The sequence below is a fragment of the Engystomops pustulosus genome, chromosome 1, assembly GCF_040894005.1.
Source record: "Engystomops pustulosus chromosome 1, aEngPut4.maternal, whole genome shotgun sequence".
Taxonomy (NCBI): Eukaryota; Metazoa; Chordata; class Amphibia; order Anura; family Leptodactylidae; genus Engystomops; species Engystomops pustulosus.
This window is the reverse complement of record NC_092411.1, coordinates 140361818-140380879: the sequence shown is the minus strand read 5'-3', so window position 1 is coordinate 140380879 and position 19062 is coordinate 140361818. Positions and strand designations below refer to the sequence as shown.

The 19062-nt window shown below is 43.4% G+C and overlaps 1 protein-coding gene across 1 annotated transcript in view; it reads left to right on the top strand.

Moving 5' to 3' along the window:
- The window catches only part of SHOC1 (shortage in chiasmata 1), a 123345-nt gene that overhangs the window by 4889 nt on the left and 99394 nt on the right, over positions 1 to 19062 (top strand). Inside the window, exons 2-7 of the mRNA XM_072154740.1 lie at positions 1850 to 1923; positions 9371 to 9500; positions 11068 to 11152; positions 11919 to 12088; positions 16985 to 17147; positions 18842 to 18929. Coding sequence (XP_072010841.1) covers positions 1858 to 1923; positions 9371 to 9500; positions 11068 to 11152; positions 11919 to 12088; positions 16985 to 17147; positions 18842 to 18929 — 702 coding nt within the window. The 5' untranslated portion in view covers positions 1850 to 1857. The remainder of the gene's footprint in view (positions 1 to 1849; positions 1924 to 9370; positions 9501 to 11067; positions 11153 to 11918; positions 12089 to 16984; positions 17148 to 18841; positions 18930 to 19062) is intronic.

The following is a 19062-nucleotide window of genomic DNA, read 5'->3' as shown; positions in this document are numbered from 1 at the left end:
CACAAAGAAACAAAATGTCTTTTGTATATAAAATGTCCGGGAGTTACTGCATGTCCCCCAGCCGTCCTCTGGTAATGATTGCAGAATCCAGGTGGTCAGGCAGGGCTCAATAGCACATGTCTGGCCACTGCTACCAAAATGTGAGGTGGTCGTATCCGAGGAAGCTATCTAATTTCTAAGGGACAACATGAATACATTTATGAGAAATTAAGTTCACACAGGAACATTTTTTTTAATAACATCCAATTGAAGAAATGTTTACATATGGCAAATGAATGAAATTAAATGTAAATGCCCAGATGGGAATCCCCCTTTAAGCATGAATTTCCTCCTATTGCTGCTCATCTTCTTTATGGGTCCAGGTAACATTGCAGTGCAGGTGTGCAGGATGGGTGCTGTGCTAGTTGTGCTTTTGCACAAATCTATTAGGAAGTTCTACGAATGTGAATTCTTGAGTTAATATAGAGGAGCAAATGTAAGTTTGTAGCATAGAAAACTGTCTTGGAATCTAGTTACACACATGTCTAGCCATGAGAAAAGGTAAGTAAGAACATATGGATCACCTAAAATATCTTGGAGGAGATTTATCAAAGATGTCTCAATGTAAGACCTCCTGCACACGAACACACTGGGCCCCGTGATTGCGTCCGTCTGTCATCAGAGTGTGATGTCTGCTCACATGCCAATATCAGGAGAAGAGACTACCTAAGCCTCAGACTTGGGCAGCAACGAGACCTGCTCTATAATTTGTAGCTTAGGCACCGTGGAAACCACAGCCATGGGAATGAGGCTGGAGCCCATAAAAAGATATGGGGAATTAATGGCTAGCACATGACCCCTTTCTTTATACATTCGTGTGCAAGAGGCCATAGACTGCAGAGTTAGGCCCCTTTCACACTTGCGTTTTTCACGCACGTTTTCTGCGCGTGCTTTTGACGCGCAGAACTTGCATTGCATCTGCAATGTCTTCTTCACACATATATATTGTTCTTCACATGCTATTTTGTTCGCACCGCTCCGCGCGTATCTCCCGACAAGTAAGCAGATGTGCCGAACATCTGTAATCTATTCTGCACTGTGTTCTGCACTGTGTTTTTCTCTTAAATGATCCTGTGTTCACTGTGTTCACTGTTTTTATTCTATTCTTCACTGTTCTTCATTGTGTTTTTTTAATTAATTGATCGTTCGCGAGCAGGGGAAATACTGTTATACTGGTCACCTAGCAACCCTTACGTTTAAAACGCATTGCACTCGCATTGCACTTACAATGTTTGCGAGTGCAATGCGTTTTTGATACGTCCCCATAGACTTGAATGGGGCGTGAAAAATGCGCGTGAATCGCAAAAATAGAGCATGCTGCGATTTTGACGCGCGTGCAAACGAACGCAAGCACGTGCGTGCAAAACAACGCAAATGAAGAAAGACCCATTGAATACAATGGGACAGAGTGCAATGCAAGTTCTGCGCGTCAAATGCACGCGCAGAACTCGCGCGTGAAAAACGCCAGTGTAGAAGGGGCCTTAGACTAGAAATTTTTATGCTGTACCAGAATTCTCACAGTGTCTAATGTTGGTTGATAAATGATAACTCTGACGTGGTATAAGACTGTCTAGTCATATTTCACACCATCTACCGTTTGGTCTAGTTCATGGCAGAAAACTATGGCAAAAAATGATGCATTTGCATAATTTGTTTCACACCAACTTTTCCCATGAAGCTACACCCCTTTTTCGAGGACACGTCCCTTTTGTCATACTAGTTGTAAAATTCTCTGAAAAATGGCTATAATTCTTGTGGGGTTAAATGTGACGCAAGACAAAAATATGTAACTTTAATATCTTTTTTGCAGGTGTCTCAATGTTAAAAAAGAACAATGTCCTGTTTTCAGCATTCCAGTTTCTTTCGTTGGACTATGAATATGAGGTAGACCTAACAATATTGTCAGTATTCCGTACTGTAAAGCGGAAATGTAAAATAACTTAACCCCTTAGTGACCACCCATACAGGTTTTTACATCGGTCACTAAGGGGCCTTAGGCTAGGCCTACAGATTTTTTGTCAGCCTAGACTATGTTCTGCACGGGGTCCCCTGTGCAGGGAAGAGTAGTATCCCGGCTGTCATATTACATCCAATCATACTGTTAACCTGTTAGATCCCATGGTATCCTGCACATTGACCACGGGATCCATGAACCTCCCTCATCCACCCACCACCCCACGATTGCATTGCTGGGTTCTGTCTTCTCATTAGGTCCCAAGCCTGTTTTCTGAATTGCCTGCTCGATCCAGCCCCTGGCTGGACCAAGCAGTCTGCATGTCAGCTTATGCAAGTGCATAGGCTGACACTTCTAATGCAATGCAATACATGGTTATTGCAGTGCATTAGTATGAACAAGTGTTAAGATGAGCACTTGTTCATGTCACATTACAGTATTAATTAAAAAAAAAGTAAAGAAGAACACAAAAAATGAAAAATAAAATAAAAAAATTCCCCTAAAGCCCCCAATACAGATGAAACAATATATAATAAAAAAAAAAGTATGAAATTACAACACATTAGGTACCACCGCAAACCAAAAAGTTATTCCCGGCGGTTAACCCCTTAACGGAAAAGCGCACCCAAATGCCATTTTGCAACACCTACATTTTTTTTAATAAAAAGTGATCAAAAGGTGTACAGTCCCCAAAATGGTAGCATTGAAAATGTCATCACGTCCTGAAAAACCTTACACAGCTCCGTAAGCATGAAAAAGTTATTAGCATCAGAATATGGTGAAATTAAGAATTTTGTTTTGTTCTATACCTGTTACATTTTTTAAATAGATCAAAACGGATTAAAACCTATATAATTTGGTATCCCTATGATTGTACTGAACCAGAGAATAAGTCAGAAGTGTAATTTGGAGCACACAGTGAAAGATGAAAAAAACAAAGCCCACAAGAATATTACACAAATGCTTTTTCTTGTCAATTTCTCAGCATTTGGAACTTTCTCTCACTAACCAGTGCACGGTATGGTATACAAAATACCGTTATTAAGAAGTACAATTTGTTACGGAGAAAACAAGCCCTTATTTGGCTATATACACAACAAAATAAGAAAGTTATGGATTTTTGTAGGTGGGGACTAAAATATAGAAATGTAAAAGCAAGTCCAGCAAGGGGTTAAAATGCCCCCTATACAAAATGGAGTCATCTCTGGGGGGAATGGGTTTCAGGTACCTCAGGAGCTCTGCAAACATGTCCTTCCCTTCCACACCCCCGTGTGCCCCGATCAGCGGGTTAAATCCACAAGTGGGGAGTGTCACGGGTGGTCCCGCGACCCACATCGCGGGTCGCGGGCTCCCCCTTGCCGCCCTGCCCCCGCCAGCGCGCCGCCAGCGCATCTCACCCGTCCCGGCTCCTGGCTCGCTCCCCTCCGCTGTGCGCGCGCGTCCCCAACTGCTAGGGCGCGCGCGCGCGGCACCTTCTCCAAATTTAAAGGGCCAGCGCGCCATTAATTGGCGCTGGCCATATTGCCCAATTCTTCATAAGCCTGCCTCTTCCTGTTACCCTTGCCGGATCTTTGTGCCTCATAGCCTTAGAGAAAGCTTACTAGCGATTATTCCTGCGTTCCTGTGTATTCCTGCGTTCCCGTGTATTCCTGTGTTCCCGTGTATTCCTGTGTGTTCCCGCTCCTGTGTTACCCGAGTTCCTCCGTGTTGCTGTGTTCCGTGTGCCTGTGTTCCCGTCCCCACCTGCCTGGACCTCCTGTTGCTGACCCCGGACTTGGACCTGACGTTGCATCTCTGCCGCCTGCCCTGACCCTGTGCCTGGACCTGTCTACGAGATTGTCATCCGCTAAGGTACCTCGACCTCGGCTGCCACCGTGGGCTAGTCACACCTGGGAACGACCTAGTGGTATCCTGCCGCAGCAAGTCCAACCCGCTTTGCGGCGGGCTCTGGTGAATACCAGGTACCGCTAGGCTCCGGTTCCGGGTGTTGGCTAGTTACATCTCCCGCGGTGGTCCAGAGGATCCACTGATCCTAACAGTAAGATCCGGCCATGGATCCGGCCGAGGCTCCTTCTCCCAGTCAGCCTGATCTCGCCACCATCGTGATCCACCAGTCCCAGCAGATTGCTGCACAACGGAATCAACTGGAGCAAGTCACCGCCATGCTGCAACAGCTGCTAGCTACCCAGCATCAGCAACAGTCTCCTGAGGTGGCCGCTGCGACTCCTGCTACCCCGGCTTATCTCCCTGCTGCTGAACCCAGGCTACGTCTCTCTTTGCCCGGCAAGTATGGCGGGGATCCCAAGGTGTGCAGGGGCTTCATCACCCAGTGCTCCCTGCACATAGAACTTATGCCGTCGCAATTTTCCACAGAGCGGTCCAAGGTGGCATTTGTCCTCAGCCTCCTTTCCGGGAAGGCCCTGGCCTGGGCTACTCCTCTTTGGGACAGGGATGACCCGGTTGTCGCTACCCTCTCGGAATTTCTGGCAGAGTTCCGGTCAGTCTTCGAGGAACCGGCCCGAGCTTCCTCTGCGGAGTCTGCATTATTGAACCTGCGCCAGGGTAACTCATCTGTGGGAGAGTACGCAGTTCAGTTCCGCACCCTGGCTTCTGAACTTGCCTGGAACGATGCGGCCCTCATTGCTACCTTCAAGAAAGGACTTTCTGCGCAGGTCAAGGACGCGCTGGCAGCACGGGACCTGCCGTCAACTCTGAGTGGTCTGATCACCCTGGCCACTCGAATTGATGTGCGGTTTAAGGAGCGCGCTGAGGAACTACGCTCCGAGTACCCCCAAGGCCGTGTTAGACGTCTTCCTCGCCTGGCACCTGTATTCCAAAAGCCGCTTCAGCCCCCGGCTGAATCTTCTGCTGATGAACCCATGCAGGTGGACCGAGTCCGGCTTTCTCTACAAGAGCGTTCCAGGCGACGTCAGGAGAACCTGTGCATGTATTGTGCCAGCCCAGGGCACTTCGTCGGGGCTTGTCCTGTCCGCCCCCAACGTCCGGGAAACGCCAGCACCTAGGCTTCTCAGGAGAAGCGTCCCTAGGTGAGAATAAAGCTTCTCCACGCTTGACTCTCCCCGTACTCCTCAGCGTTGGCACTGGCACCCAGATCCAAGTTTCCGCCTTCCTGGATTCGGGCTCTACAGCGAACTTTATGGATGCTGCCCTGGTCTCCCAGCATCACTTCCCGGTGGTTCGTCTCAGGAAGCCATTGTCCATTGCCTCGGTCAGTGGCCAAATTCTCTCCGTGCCCATCCGGTTTCGCACAGAACCCCTGCTCCTGTAGAGAAAGACTGTCCTTTTTTGTGCTGCCCCAGTGCACTTCCACTCTCCTGCTGGGCCTCCCCTGGTTGCAACATCATGCCCCTGTTCTGGACTAGTCTTCTGGGGAGATTCTCCGCTGGGGTCCGGATTGTTCATCACACTGTATGAAGGTTCTACATCCGCTCCCTGTCGGGACTTCTACCTTGTCTCCTAAGCCTTTGGGGGGGCTTCCCGCTCCATACCAGGACTTCGCGGATGTGTTCTCCAAGAAACAAGCTGAGACCCTTCCTCCACATCGTCCCTACGATTGCCCCATCGACCTGCTGCCTGGATCTTTTCCTCCTTGGGGTCGGGTGTACCCGCTCTCGGTAACTGAAACAGCCGCCATGTCCGAGTATGTCCAGGAGAATCTACAAAGAGGCTTCATTCGTAAATCCTCCTCTCCGGCAGGTGCCGGCTTCTTTTTTGTCACCAAGAAAGATGGCTCTCTCCGCCCCTGAATTGACTATCGCGGTCTTAACAAAGTCACCGTTAAGAATCGCTATCCTCTGCCGCTGATCACGGAGCTGTTTGATCGCCTACGGGGTGCGAGAGTCTTTACCAAGCTGGATCTTCGTGGGGCCTACAATCTTATCCGCATCAGGAGGGGCGACGAGTGGAAGACCGCCTTTAACACGCGTGATGGGCATTTTGAATATTTAGTTATGCCTTTCGGACTCTATAATGCGCCAGCCGTTTTCCAAGAGTTTGTCAACGATATCTTCAGGGACTTATTGTACCGCTGTGTTGTGGTTTACCTGGATGACATCCTTGTGTATTCTGCTGACCTCGAGTCCCACCATTCCCATGTACGGCAAGTGCTCAGCCGCCTCAGGGCCAACCATCTCTACGCCAAACTGGAGAAGTGCCTGTTTCATCAAAAAAGCCTTCCATTCCTCGGCTACATTATTTCCGATAAAGGCTTGCAAATGGATCCTGATAAGTTATCTGCGGTTCTTCAGTGGCCACGCCCAGTGGGACTACGGGCTATTCAAAGATTCCTGGGCTTCGCAAATTATTATAGACAATTCATTCCTCACTTCTCGACTCTGGTAGCTCCTATGGTGGCGCTAACGAAGAAAGGTGTCAATTCTCGTGCCTGGCCCCCAGCGGCTGACCAGGCCTTCACGAGACTAAAGTCTGCTTTTTCTTCTGCATCTGTCCTTACCAGACCAGATACCGAGAAGCCATTTTTTGTGGAGGTTGATGCCTCCTCCGTAGGAGCTGGAGCGGTCCTTACTCAGAAGGGGCCTAGGGGCCGTACTCTATCTTGCGGCTTCTTCTCCAAAATTTTCTCCCCTGCAGAGAGGAATTATTCTATTGGAGATCGTGAGCTTCTGGCCATCAAGCTTGCCTTGGAGGAGTGGCGTCATCTGTTGGAGGGAGCCAGATTTCCAGTCAGCATCTACACTGACCACAAGAACCTCCAATACCTACAGTCGGCTCAGCGGTTGAACCCGCGTCAAGCCCGGTGGTCTCTCTTCTTTTCCCGTTTTGACTTCCAAATCCATTTTCGCCCTGCCGAGAAAAACATCAAGGCTGACGCCTTGTCCCGTGCTTCGGATGTTATGGGGGAGGACTGTGCCCCGAGATACATCGTTCCTCCTGAGAGACTTGTGCTGGCAGCGCCGGTGGACCTTCGGCAATTACCTCCCGGCAAGACTTATGTGCGACCTGGTCTTCGAAAGAGGATTCTCACCTGGGGACATTCCTCTCGTGTGGCTGGGCACCCTGGGGTGCAGCGCTCTGTGGCCCTAATTTCCCGATTCTATTGGTGGCCTGATTTGGTCAAGGACGTTCGGGATTTTGTGCGGTCCTGTACCTCTTGTGCTCGTAATAAGCCCTCACGACAAAAACCAGCTGGTCTTCTGTTGCCGTTACCCGTGCCTACCTGCCCGTGGTCTCACGTGGCTATGGACTTTATTACAGATCTGCCACCATCATCTGGCAATACCGTTATCTGGGTGGTAACCGACCGCTTTTCCAAAATGTCTCATTTTGTTCCTCTGCCAGGCCTGCCGTCTGCTCCACACCTTGCCAGCCAGTTCTTCACCCACATCTTTCGCCTACATGGACTTCCGTTGCACATCGTCTCGGACCGAGGGGTCCAGTTTGTCTCCCGCTTCTGGCGAGCCCTGTGTAATCAACTGCAGATAAAACTGGACTTCTCTTCTGCGTACCATCCTCAATCTAATGGACAGGTTGAAAGAGTTAACCAGACTTTGGGCTGTTACCTGCGTCACTTTGTCTCTGCCCGTCAGGATAACTGGTCCACTTTGCTACCTTGGGCAGAGTTCTCTTATAACTCCCTGGATTCGGAGTCTGCTGGTGCATCACCCTTCTTTGTTCTATATGGAAGACATCCACGTCCACCCCTACCTCTCTCCGTGTCTGCTGATGTTCCTGCTGTGGAAGAGTTGGTAACGGACCTTAAAGCTATTTGGGAACAGACTCGTCAGTCCCTGCTTCAGGCCTCTGCCCGCACCAAGACTCAGGCCGATAAAAAACGCAGGTCTCCTCCCATCTTCTCTCCAGGGGATAAAGTGTGGCTGTCTTCAAAATATGTCCGGTTGAAGATTCCCAGCTACAAGCTTGGCCCTCGCTATCTGGGTCCATTTGAGGTGCTGAAGCGTATTAACCCTGTGGCCTATAAGCTGCGCCTTCCTCCCACCATGCGCATCCCGAACTCCTTTCATGTCTCCCTGCTCAAGCCTGTCATCTTGAATCGCTTCTCCCAGCAAGATTCTCCTCCTACTCCAGTGGCGGACTCTACCAACACCTATGAGGTAAAAGAGATCTTGGACATGAAGACGGTGAGGGGGAAGCGGTTCTTCTTGGTTGACTGGAGGGGGTTCGGGCCTGAAGAAAGGTCGTGGGAGCCAGAGGACAACATATTGGATCGTAGTCTTCTGCAGAGGTTCCTCCAGCCTAGGAGGAGGGGGAGGCCGAAGGGGGGGGGTACTGTCACGGGTGGTCCCGCGACCCACATCGCGGGTCGCGGGCTCACCCGTGCCGCCCTGCCCCCGCCAGCGCGCCGCCAGCGCATCTCACCCGTCCCGGCTCCTGGCTCGCTCCCCTCCGCTGTGCGAGCGTGTCCCCGACTGCTAGGGCGCGCGCGCGGCAACTTCTCCAAATTTAAAGGGCCAGCTCCTGTGTTACCCGAGTTCCTCCGTGTTGCTGTGTTCCGTGTGCCTGTGTTCCCGTTCCCACCTGCCTGGACCTCCTGTTGCTGACCCCGGACTTGGACCTGACGTTGCATCTCTGCCGCCTGCCCTGACCCTGTGCCTGGACCTGTCTACGAGATTGTCATCCGCTAAGGTACCTCGACCTCGGCTGCCACCGTGGGCTAGTCACACCTGGGAACGACCTAGTGGTATCCTGCCGCAGCAAGTCCAACCCGCTTTGCGGCGGGCTCTGGTGAATACCAGGTACCGCTAGGCTCCGGTTCCGGGTGTTGGCTAGTTACATCTCCCGCAGTGGTCCAGGGGATCCACTGATCCTAACAGGGAGAAACTGCACAGTATATTTGTAAATGCATTTTCTACTTTAATTCAGTTTAAGTGGGAAAATTTTAGGGCTAAATGAACGTATTAATAACAAAATTAGGGAATTCCAACCTTGATTTTGTTTTAATTTCTGTAACACTTAAATAGTTAACAAGCTTGCTTTGTGTTGTTTTCTATAGTTTGAGGGGTAATGTTATTAGAATGGGGTGATTTGTGGGGGTTTCTATTAATACGACTTCAAAACCCCCTATAGACATAAAATGGTCCCTAAAATAATTAATTCTAAAATGTTCTTGAAAATTTGAAAAATGCTGTTCAATTTGTAATCTTTCTAGCATTGTAATAAAACATAAGGACACAAAACTGAGATATGACAGACACAAATGACACAAAACTAAGATATCATAAATGTTTATTACCGTATATTACCGAGTTTTTCAGCACAATTTTTGTGCCCAGATAGAAAGTGGCACATCTGCATGATAAAAGTTTTTTAGAAATTGTTTATCTATGTCTGCATTAGAATGATGAAAACAATGAGCAGTATTTTTTTCTTTCTTTTCAGTTTTTCAAAAAGCAAAAACTTGCAACATCTTTGATGCTCATCCCTTTTCCTCAAGAAATTCTGCATAAAGAAGAGTATTATCACAGCAATATATTTGTCAATGATGTGTACAGGAAACCCTGGAAAAGATGTAAGTTATGTAATAGTTTTACTACTGACATACAAAGGAATGCTGTTTTTTTCATGTTTTTAGCCCTTTTTGAGAAAAAAAATCACAGAATTGCGAACATGTACATTTTTAGAACTAAACATGATGCCATCATGGCAGGGCAGTGGCAGCCAAATCAAACTCCATGCTTGTAATTGTAATAATAGTACAGTTATATACATATATAATCCAAAGAAAAGCAATTGAGACAGGCACCTGCACTTTTGGTGAATAAACAAAATGCTTGATGTGCTGCCGCAATTGCTTTTCTTTGGATTATATACTCGCTTTTCCTGTGAGTCAGGTGAGCTGAGGCTGGCACCCTATTTTTCGGTTATAAACCTTCTCATTATTGTGCTGATCCACCTCCATATGTGTTTTTGGTTTTATAAATGCATACATGCTGCAGGCCCAAAGAAATATAACTGTTGTATATGGAGTACTCTGTTGTGAATGTGATTGCTGGTCCAAATATCTTTGACATTTACATGTCATAACATATGACCCAACCATTGCAACAGTTATGGCATAATCAATAAGGATAAACAGAGGTCTCTATCCCATATTGGGGCAGATTTATAAAAAGTTTCCTAAGGTTAGACAGTGCAGAGGTGGACTAGACAGTCTTATTCTGCACCAGATATATATATAAGTGTCTGGTGCTGGATGATAAATCTGTAGTGGGACTTTCCAACCTCAACCTCAGAATGTCAATTCAGTCCAGTGATATGAGATTCCAGTCAGAGTGCTCACTCCCCTTCCCTTCTCCAATCATCCATGTACGCCCAGGATCCGGTCCAGGCGACCAATCGGCTGTGTGAATAAGACATAAGGCTGATTACACAGGAGGGATATTGTTCCGTCAAATGCACACACAGCAGGTTTAACAGAACAATGTATTTCTCTTCTTTGCCAAATAGTTTTGATTGTGAAAAAGTAGTACAAATTAAGAAATAGACTAAGGGACAGACTAAACAAGTATTGGGAAATGTATAATTTAAAAGTAGGATAAAACTCACAAATTACTCCTCATTAAAATCAAGCGTTATAACTCAGGGACACTTACTCATAGATCCAGGGACTGTGGTAATCTTCTTATATTTGTTATCCATGGCCTCCTTCCTTCTAAAAATCTACTTTTAAATTTATGCTAATGATCCAGAAGATTTATAGGCGTGTTACTGAAGCCTTCTGTGCTCTGGTTTCACAGGTTTTTGTTACACTGCAGCAGCATGTCTCAACCTTCCCCTGCTCCCTCTGCACTTGGGCATGGAGCACTTCCTACTCACTGCACTAGTGTTGTAGGAGCAAGGGAAGGCATGCTTTGGTGAGTCATTGGATGTCTCCATTAAGCCTTCTATAATGTTAAAGGAAAATGGCACACTTCCAATAGAGGATTAATGGTTTAAGGTTTATCTGCCTCTCATGTCTATCATGCAATCCATACATTTACTTTAAAGTAACTGTAGCCTTTGAAATAGTAGAAAAAATATTGTGCTTGTGGTATACCCTGCCTAGAATTTAGTCATTTTTTCATATCTTTCTACAGCTATTCCTCTTTGCAGAGTTAATGAAGAGGACTCTGTGACTGAAGTTTGGAGAAGATATGTTTTATTTGGAGACTTTCTGGAAAAGTATGTAAATGCACATCAACATGTGGTCCCTATATTGTGATCACTAAAAATATAAATAGTATCCATAATCACTGCATATCACTGTAGGTAAATTTTGCCACTGTGCTTAACACTTGTTCTGACTTATATCCCACCTGCAGTGTCTATAAATGGCCTGAATTCTACTTTGTTTTCTTGTCTGCTGTGCCACGCAGCAGGGTATAAAACACAAAGACATAGAATAATGGAAGTAATATATTTAGAGCAGGATCAAAGTATCAATCTAAAAGCCAATAAGCTAATATGTTCCAGCAGAGTCTTAATCCATGGGCTGGGCCATTTTCTCTATATTTTCAGCCTACAAGTTCACAAGAAAGCAATTATATTGGTTAGTTAAGAGGATTAAGTGTACCTATAAAGTAAGCAAGCAGTCACTGAAAAAGGTAGAAAACATTTATTGCATTACTGTAGGTTTTTACGTTTGTAAACCACCTTTGTCAGTGTTGCCGGAAAATGTTTATCTGCTATATATAGTTAGTTACCGGTAATCCTTAAGTCTTACTATAATTAGTCATGTAATATTGGACATAACAGATTACACAGATAAAGCTCTCCCTTGCTGGCATCTTATGTACCTTAATAAGTTGCCGGAATAGTGAAAAGAAAAGCATACATAACTCTTAAAATGTATACATAACTATTGTTGTACAGCACAATTTATTGTTGTGAATCAAGCATTACTGAGTATTGCCAATGTAATTTCTGTACTTTCTCTATGAATAATAAGGCAGCCTACACCATCAAATAGGGAGAAGTCTATTGACATTGTTCCAAGTTCAAATCCTTACTCTCAGGTAGACCTTGAGGAAGTGTGTTTAGTGCCTGAGCTGAATGTACCTGAAGAGAAGTCCACACATGAGGAATCTTGGAGGACTATTCTGTCAGCTACCCTGGAAGGTAATACAGAACCCATGTAGTGCTTTCAGTAATCTTGTGTTGTATGAGGCTGCATTCACACATTCAGTACAAACTGTATCACAACCACATCCTAAAGAACTGCATTCAGTTTTGACGCTTTCTCTAGTGAAGTTGTTGATTTTTCAGTAAAATAAATGTGTCAGCCCTGTTAACCTAATAAACTGCACCTAAAATCAACTACACCTAAAAACTTAATGCAGCTATTTATGATTCAGTTATGAATAATTTGTAACCGCATCTAATCAGTCTTTGATAATCTACAGAGTTTGCTCCCAACCCAAAAAACAAATATTATGATTCTTTTGAGGCTAAAAACTTTGCTCAAAAATTTGTACATGCAATAGCAAAAACCTCTCTTGCCAAAACATTTATAAATGCTCCTTGGAATCTGAATTGGCACTGTTATCTGAAAACTTTGAGGGCTACATGAGCAATATCTACTTAATGATAGTTGCAAGGCTAGTCCCAGTACTAGTTCTGTGTTTCTTTACCCTGAATACCCCAATGCGTTTTTTATGATGGTATTTGAAGATGGCACAGTCCAGGACACGAGTGGAACTTTCTTCAGACATTTTAATAGGACTAGATGGTGCTTCCAGGACATTTGACAGATGACCATCACTTTATATACATACTTTTACCTCCACTTTTACCTTTCCACAGAGGGGAAACTGGCAAAGTAGCAGTGATATTCAGACACCAGAGCCTTAAAAAAAGGGCCATAGAGAGCAGAAGAAGAGTGAGGATATAAGACAATGAGGCAACTCGGAAATTGTTGGGAAACCCGGTGAAAATGTGCTCCGCTGACCCTTAGTAAATGAGCCCCAATACCTCCTAGGGCATCTTGTTGGAGGTGTGAGCCAAGTTAACTTTTTTTCTCATTCTTGGCACATTGTCAGATTGTGGGAGCAGACTAGCCATCAGCTGTAGGAGAAATGGCCCAGTGGCTAACAGCTAATATGTGTGGAAAAATTAGGTTATAGTGTCAATGAATAGAAATGTGGGGTCATAGTATATTGGAGTGGGAACATATGTGGTTGGTGTAGAGGTCATAGTCTATACGAAATGGTGTTACACTGGCTAATAGTCGTGGGGTATTATTTTAAGGGTCTCAAATTATGAAAATAACTAAGAGAGTTTTATACTTAATTTTATTATAATTACTTAGAAACTAGTGAATCTAAATCATTGTTGCCTTTCAATGGACCTTTAATAACTTAGTACATAGTACAGCGGGAGTCATAAATATGGCCCTTTACAAGAGTACAAAAAATTGAGATGCAGAAGTTAGCCAGGAGGAAAGGGGGAAAAGATCTCTGCATGAATTTAAAAGATGTACACTTAAACAGTTTTCCAATATACTCTATGCTTTATTGATTTTACACAAGTCTGTACAAGATCTGCAAATGAATATAATTTTAAGCCCCTAGCTTTATCTGTAGCACATGGGAGGGGCATACCAGCCACATAGAAGCAAACTTTTTTTTTTACTAAATAAAAACCCCAAAAATCAGAGCAGGTTTATGGCATAATTCTGTGGTAATTGTTTAGTTAGTCAAGGTGACAGTTTTTGCTACCTGTCTTAGACTGAGAGATACAGAATCTTTGCGAGACCTTGGTTTATCACTTTTGGATATGGCCACATGCATGCTATGTAACACTGCGCATTACAATGACACATTAGAATGGCAGCAGGAGGTACACAGAGGCAGATTTCTGCAAAGGTGGATGGTCTGGTTAGAAGGATAGCGTGATGTAATCCCTGACCGCCTGGAAAAATGTCAATGCGTACTTTATGTTGACATTTGTTGTTATGTTGTTTGGAAAAACTACAATAAAAATACAATTATATAAAAAAAAAGAAGGATAGCATGATGTATTCTGTGCTTCACATCAATATCCAATCCTGGGACATCATCGTGTCAGAAGGTGCTTGCAGAACTTTAGACCATCACTGCAGACAATAATAAAGGAAGCCGTCAGCAACTGATCTTGATGACTTGTGAACCCAAGTGCATTTAGCATAGGAGACCATTAATAATTTCACTAATGTATTTCTTTGTGTGGTACTCATACTCTATTTTAAATAAGTTAAAATGTTTTAATGGGATATATCTAGGGAGGTTTAAGAATAGGGGGGGTCATTTATTAACACCTTTTGGCATAGAAATAGTTGCAAATCACTGGTTTGCATCTTTTTCTATTTCATTTGTGTAAATAATTTTGCAAGAGAGTCTTTTGGCCACCTTCACCACTTCCCGGATGTGGTTGTGATGATTGTAGGGAAAAGTTTGTTTAACCACATCTTTCACATCAGGTTGCTGGCATGAAAGCTCTCTACCATTGACTCTACTACATTGATTAAGGCCCACTTTCAGTATACTTTGCATAGTCTAACACCAATACACTTTTAACCCCACTTTTAAGGATGCAGGGTTTTCGCTCATTTTATCTCTCCATCTTCAATAATCTATAACTTTTTCATTTTTCTGTTTGCAGAGCTGTGTGAGGGCTTATTTTCTGCGTAAAATTTTTTTTATTCTATGCCGTGTACTGGGAAGCTGAAATAAAAATTCCAAATGCTGCTGACAAAGTGGTTAGATTATCAGGGTACAGACTTATCCACACTTTAATTTAGCTTCTGAATATGCTACTAGTATCTGGCACATAGAAAAAGAGAGATGAGACAGATCAAAGATAAGAGAGATGAGATGAGAACCAGGAGATGTATATAACACACAAAAACACACACAGAGTGACTCTCCCTCCTTGATAAAGACCTTATCTTATCTGTTGCTTGTAGAGTAAGTCTGTGCATGCTGCTGCTTGCTGGCAGGAAGTGTCTGTGTGTGAGCTTGTCTTGTAATGGAGGGGGAGGGGCAGAGATCACATTGCATGGAGCAGACAGGAGAAGCTATTCATGAGAAGAATCTGTTCTGCTTGACCAAAAAATATCTGAAGATTTACAGTCAGACCCTGGGGCAACTGAAATTGTATAAGAACTGATGGAGACAGGTTGAAATTATATCTGTGGAATTCTGTATTTTTAGTTAATAACAGTGAATAGTGAATAACAGTGAAATAACAGAATAACAGTGAATTTTGTTATCCTGAGTATATTTAAGAATCTTGTCTTCGTGGGAATACCCCTTAAATTAATATAACCTAGAGAGCAGATGTAAGGTTTTAAACGCCTGGCTAGTATTTCACTTAATAATGTGAGAAAATAAAAACAGATGACACAATCCAGCATGTCCTGCTGCATGGTGTGATGTGTTGAAATAGTGCCTCAAGGCTCCGCCAATAAATTATTTACCGTATATACTCAAGTATAAGCCGACCCAAGTATAAGCCGAGGCCCCTAATTTTACCACAAAATACTGGGAAAACATATTGACTCGAGTATAAGCCGAGGGTGGGAAATGCATTGGTCACAGCTGCCCCAGTGTATATAGCCTGCCAGACCCTGCCCCAGTGTATATAGCCTGCCAGACCCTGCCCCAGTGTATATAGCCTGCCAGACCCTGCCTCAGTGTATATAGCCTGCCAGCCCCTGCCCCAGTGTATATAGCCTGCCAGCCCCTGCCCCAGTGTATATAGCCTGCCAGCCCCTGCCCCAGTGTATATAGCCTGCCAGACCCTGCCCCAGTGTATATAGCCTGCCAGACCCTGCCCCAGTGTATATAGCCTGCCAGACCCTGCCCCAGTGTATATAGCCTGCCAGACCCTGCCCCAGTGTGTACAGGCGGTCCCCTACTTAAGGACACCCGACTTACAGACAACCCATAGTTACAGACGGACCCCTCTGCCCACTGTGACCTCTGGTGAAGCTCTCTGGATGCTTTACTATAGTCCCAGACTGCAATGATCAGCTGTAAGATGTCTGTAATGAAGCTTTATTGATAATTCTTGGTCCAATTACACCAAAAATTTTGAAACTCCAATTGTCACTGGGGCAAAAGAAAAAAAATTGTCTAGAACTTCCATTATAAAATATACAGTTTCGACTTACATACAAATTCAACTTAAGAACAAACCTCCAGACCCTATCTTGTATGTAACCCGGGGACTGCCTGTATAGCCTGCCGCCGCCAGACAGATCGCACAGAAGATATACAGGGGTCGCTGGAAAGGTGAGTTTAGATATATTTATTTTTTTGACTCGAGTATAAGCCGAGTTTGGGTTTTTCAGCACATTTTTTGTGCTGAAAAACTAGGCTTATACTCGAGTATATAAGGTATGCGCTTTATTGGCAGAGCCTTTAGCGCCTCAGGCTCATTTAACAATACCAAATTGATAACAATACCAAAAAAAACAATTGAAACAGAGGTGGAATGGTATCCCGTAATCCTCTAAATTTGCACAGAAAAATATTGCTGTAAAGCATAAGACAAAAAGCTTTATTAGATATTTGATAAAAAAACATACAAGGAATAAAATACAAAAAACAGACATTTACACGCTGGGAGAGAACCAGTTAATGCCGAGGAGGAGGTCTAAAAACATCTAGGAGGCATGGAGTATTAAAAAGTATTTTATAAATAAATGAAGTCAATCTAAAGTGCCAACATGAGCAATAGTAAGGTAAAGGTGGTAATAGATGGTAGACTCATGTGTAACAATTACCTAGGCACCAAGAGTATACAGCCTCCAAGGTGGATGAACACCCCGAGTTCCTGTAAAGTTCCTGTAAAAAGAACTTTATTGGCAATGGAGACGGGAGGTGAGTATAAGCATCTAACATCAGGTTATCTGATGGTAGATGTCCTTTAAATAGACATTTCAATGTAAGCTATCAAGATATCTGAAACAATTTACTGGCAAAATAAATAATTATTCATTGAATATTAATGTGAATTTCTGGGCTTTTTCAGACTATCTGCTGCCTAAGGAAATTGTATTCATAGACCATCTTGCACAATTTGGCCAGCGTTTACCTAGATTGAGATCTCTACTAAGCAGATTAAAAACATTTCCCGTTCAAGACCCACTTGAGACCTGGCAAAGAAATATTCCTGCAAAGGAATTGCTTTTTAGGTATGTTTTAGTCTAAATGGTAATTTAGTCTAAATGGTAATTTGAAAATATAAATTAATAATTACAATTACAAATTGTGAGATACACTACAATATCCTTCTTGAAGGAAGATCTTCTCGCATAATATCCAAGAAAAAGCGATGCAAAAAAACTGACCAGATGTAAAAAACAATAAATGCTAATTTTTATTTAATCCAACAATACTCAAGTGAACAAACAAGGAATAAAAACACTTAAAAAGGTGCACAAAAGAGTTGCACCTGTGAGGGAGCACAGAGAGTGTAAAGCAGTGCCACAATCACAAATCCTCTGTCGCCTGCCAATATGAAGTCAATATGAAAACAATATATGACAGCAAAAAGGTTCAAGAGTACAAAAAATGCCTTCAACCTACCGCCACTAAATTCAATATTGTGCAGCAAGTAAAAGTACAAAGTCTTTTATAGAGTACCAAGAATCAATTCCTTTATTTATATAGCACACACAGATTACCAGATCACTACCAGATTAGAGCTTGCCAGATCACTCCCTGTCCTGGGACACTTATTCATATATCAAGGCTCTGTGACTGTTTTAATCTTCTTATTTGTTATCCATGTTCTCCTTCCTTCTAAAAATTCCCTGGTACTCCATTAGCACTTCTTCCTCATCTTTGCCTGATGTAATTTCATGACAGCGGAGGAAGTTTCAGTGGAAGGTGGAAAGTGTTACTGCACATTGTAACATCCTGTGAAGCTACAACATGAAATGCTTCTGGTAATGTCCTCCAAAGTTAATTCAAGAAGGAAGGAGGCCGTTGATAACATATATAAAAAGATTACCAGAGCCACAGTGCCTGGATCTATGGGTAAGTGCCCTTGGTTTATCGTTCCTGATATTGATGGTAGTTCAAAAAAGTTTTTTTATATGCACAAAATAAGATTTTACACTCAACAGTATTCTCTAAAAGAAGTAAGGTAAAAAAAAAAGAACATTTTAGTGAATATAGAAATATTCTGCAGAAAAAAACTAAATAAACTATCTGAATGCAGTACAAAAAACATGTTTGTGCCACCTTCTTATGAGTTTTAGAAGGAAGGAGGTCATGGATAACAAATATAAGATTACACTTAAGATCATGGCCTGGATCTATGAGTAAGTGTCCCTGGTTTATTATGCTTGGTTTTGATGGCATATTTCCTTTAAGTTGACATTTTTTGCAGGGCTAGTTGATGTTTTCATTGATACCATTATAACTTTTTGTTAATTTTTTTACGGGTGACATAAAAGGGGAGATTCGGACATGTGGACTTTTTTCTTAATATAGCTCCCTATAGCTCACCCATCGGATGCCAAGCACACATGGGAAAAAAACTAACGCAGACAAAAAAACTGCAGATATTTCTGTGTGAATAAGACCTAAAGCATTTTTTTCTGTTAAGTTAATTTATGGCTAGTGCTCGCTGAACAATGCAGTGAACTCACGTTGGTTAACAGGTTTATCTGGATTGGTATAAAGGCTACAAAATTTCCATCTTCTATAAGAATAGGAGTCTTTGTGAGCACTAGTCACCAGAAATGTAGTCTGATGTTTTACTCATAACTAAGGGGAAGACCACAATGCTCCCATTATTCACTAAGAATGACAGCTTTGTGGTATAAAGGAAACATTATACTTTTTATGAATTAACATGCCATTACCTTTTATTTTGTAGAATGAACACATCAAGGAAAATTGAGGAATACCTAGAGCCAGAACAATTCTTGGAAGAATTCCACAAGCTTCCTCCAAGTACAGAGAAGGTACAGAGCACCATTCTAACATTTGCAAGTAAACACTAAAGGATTTGTGTAACATGTATTGTATCTGATATGACAAGTAATTAGATAAACTGCTTCAGATGAGATAAACATCTGTACAGAAACTTTCTTGTAA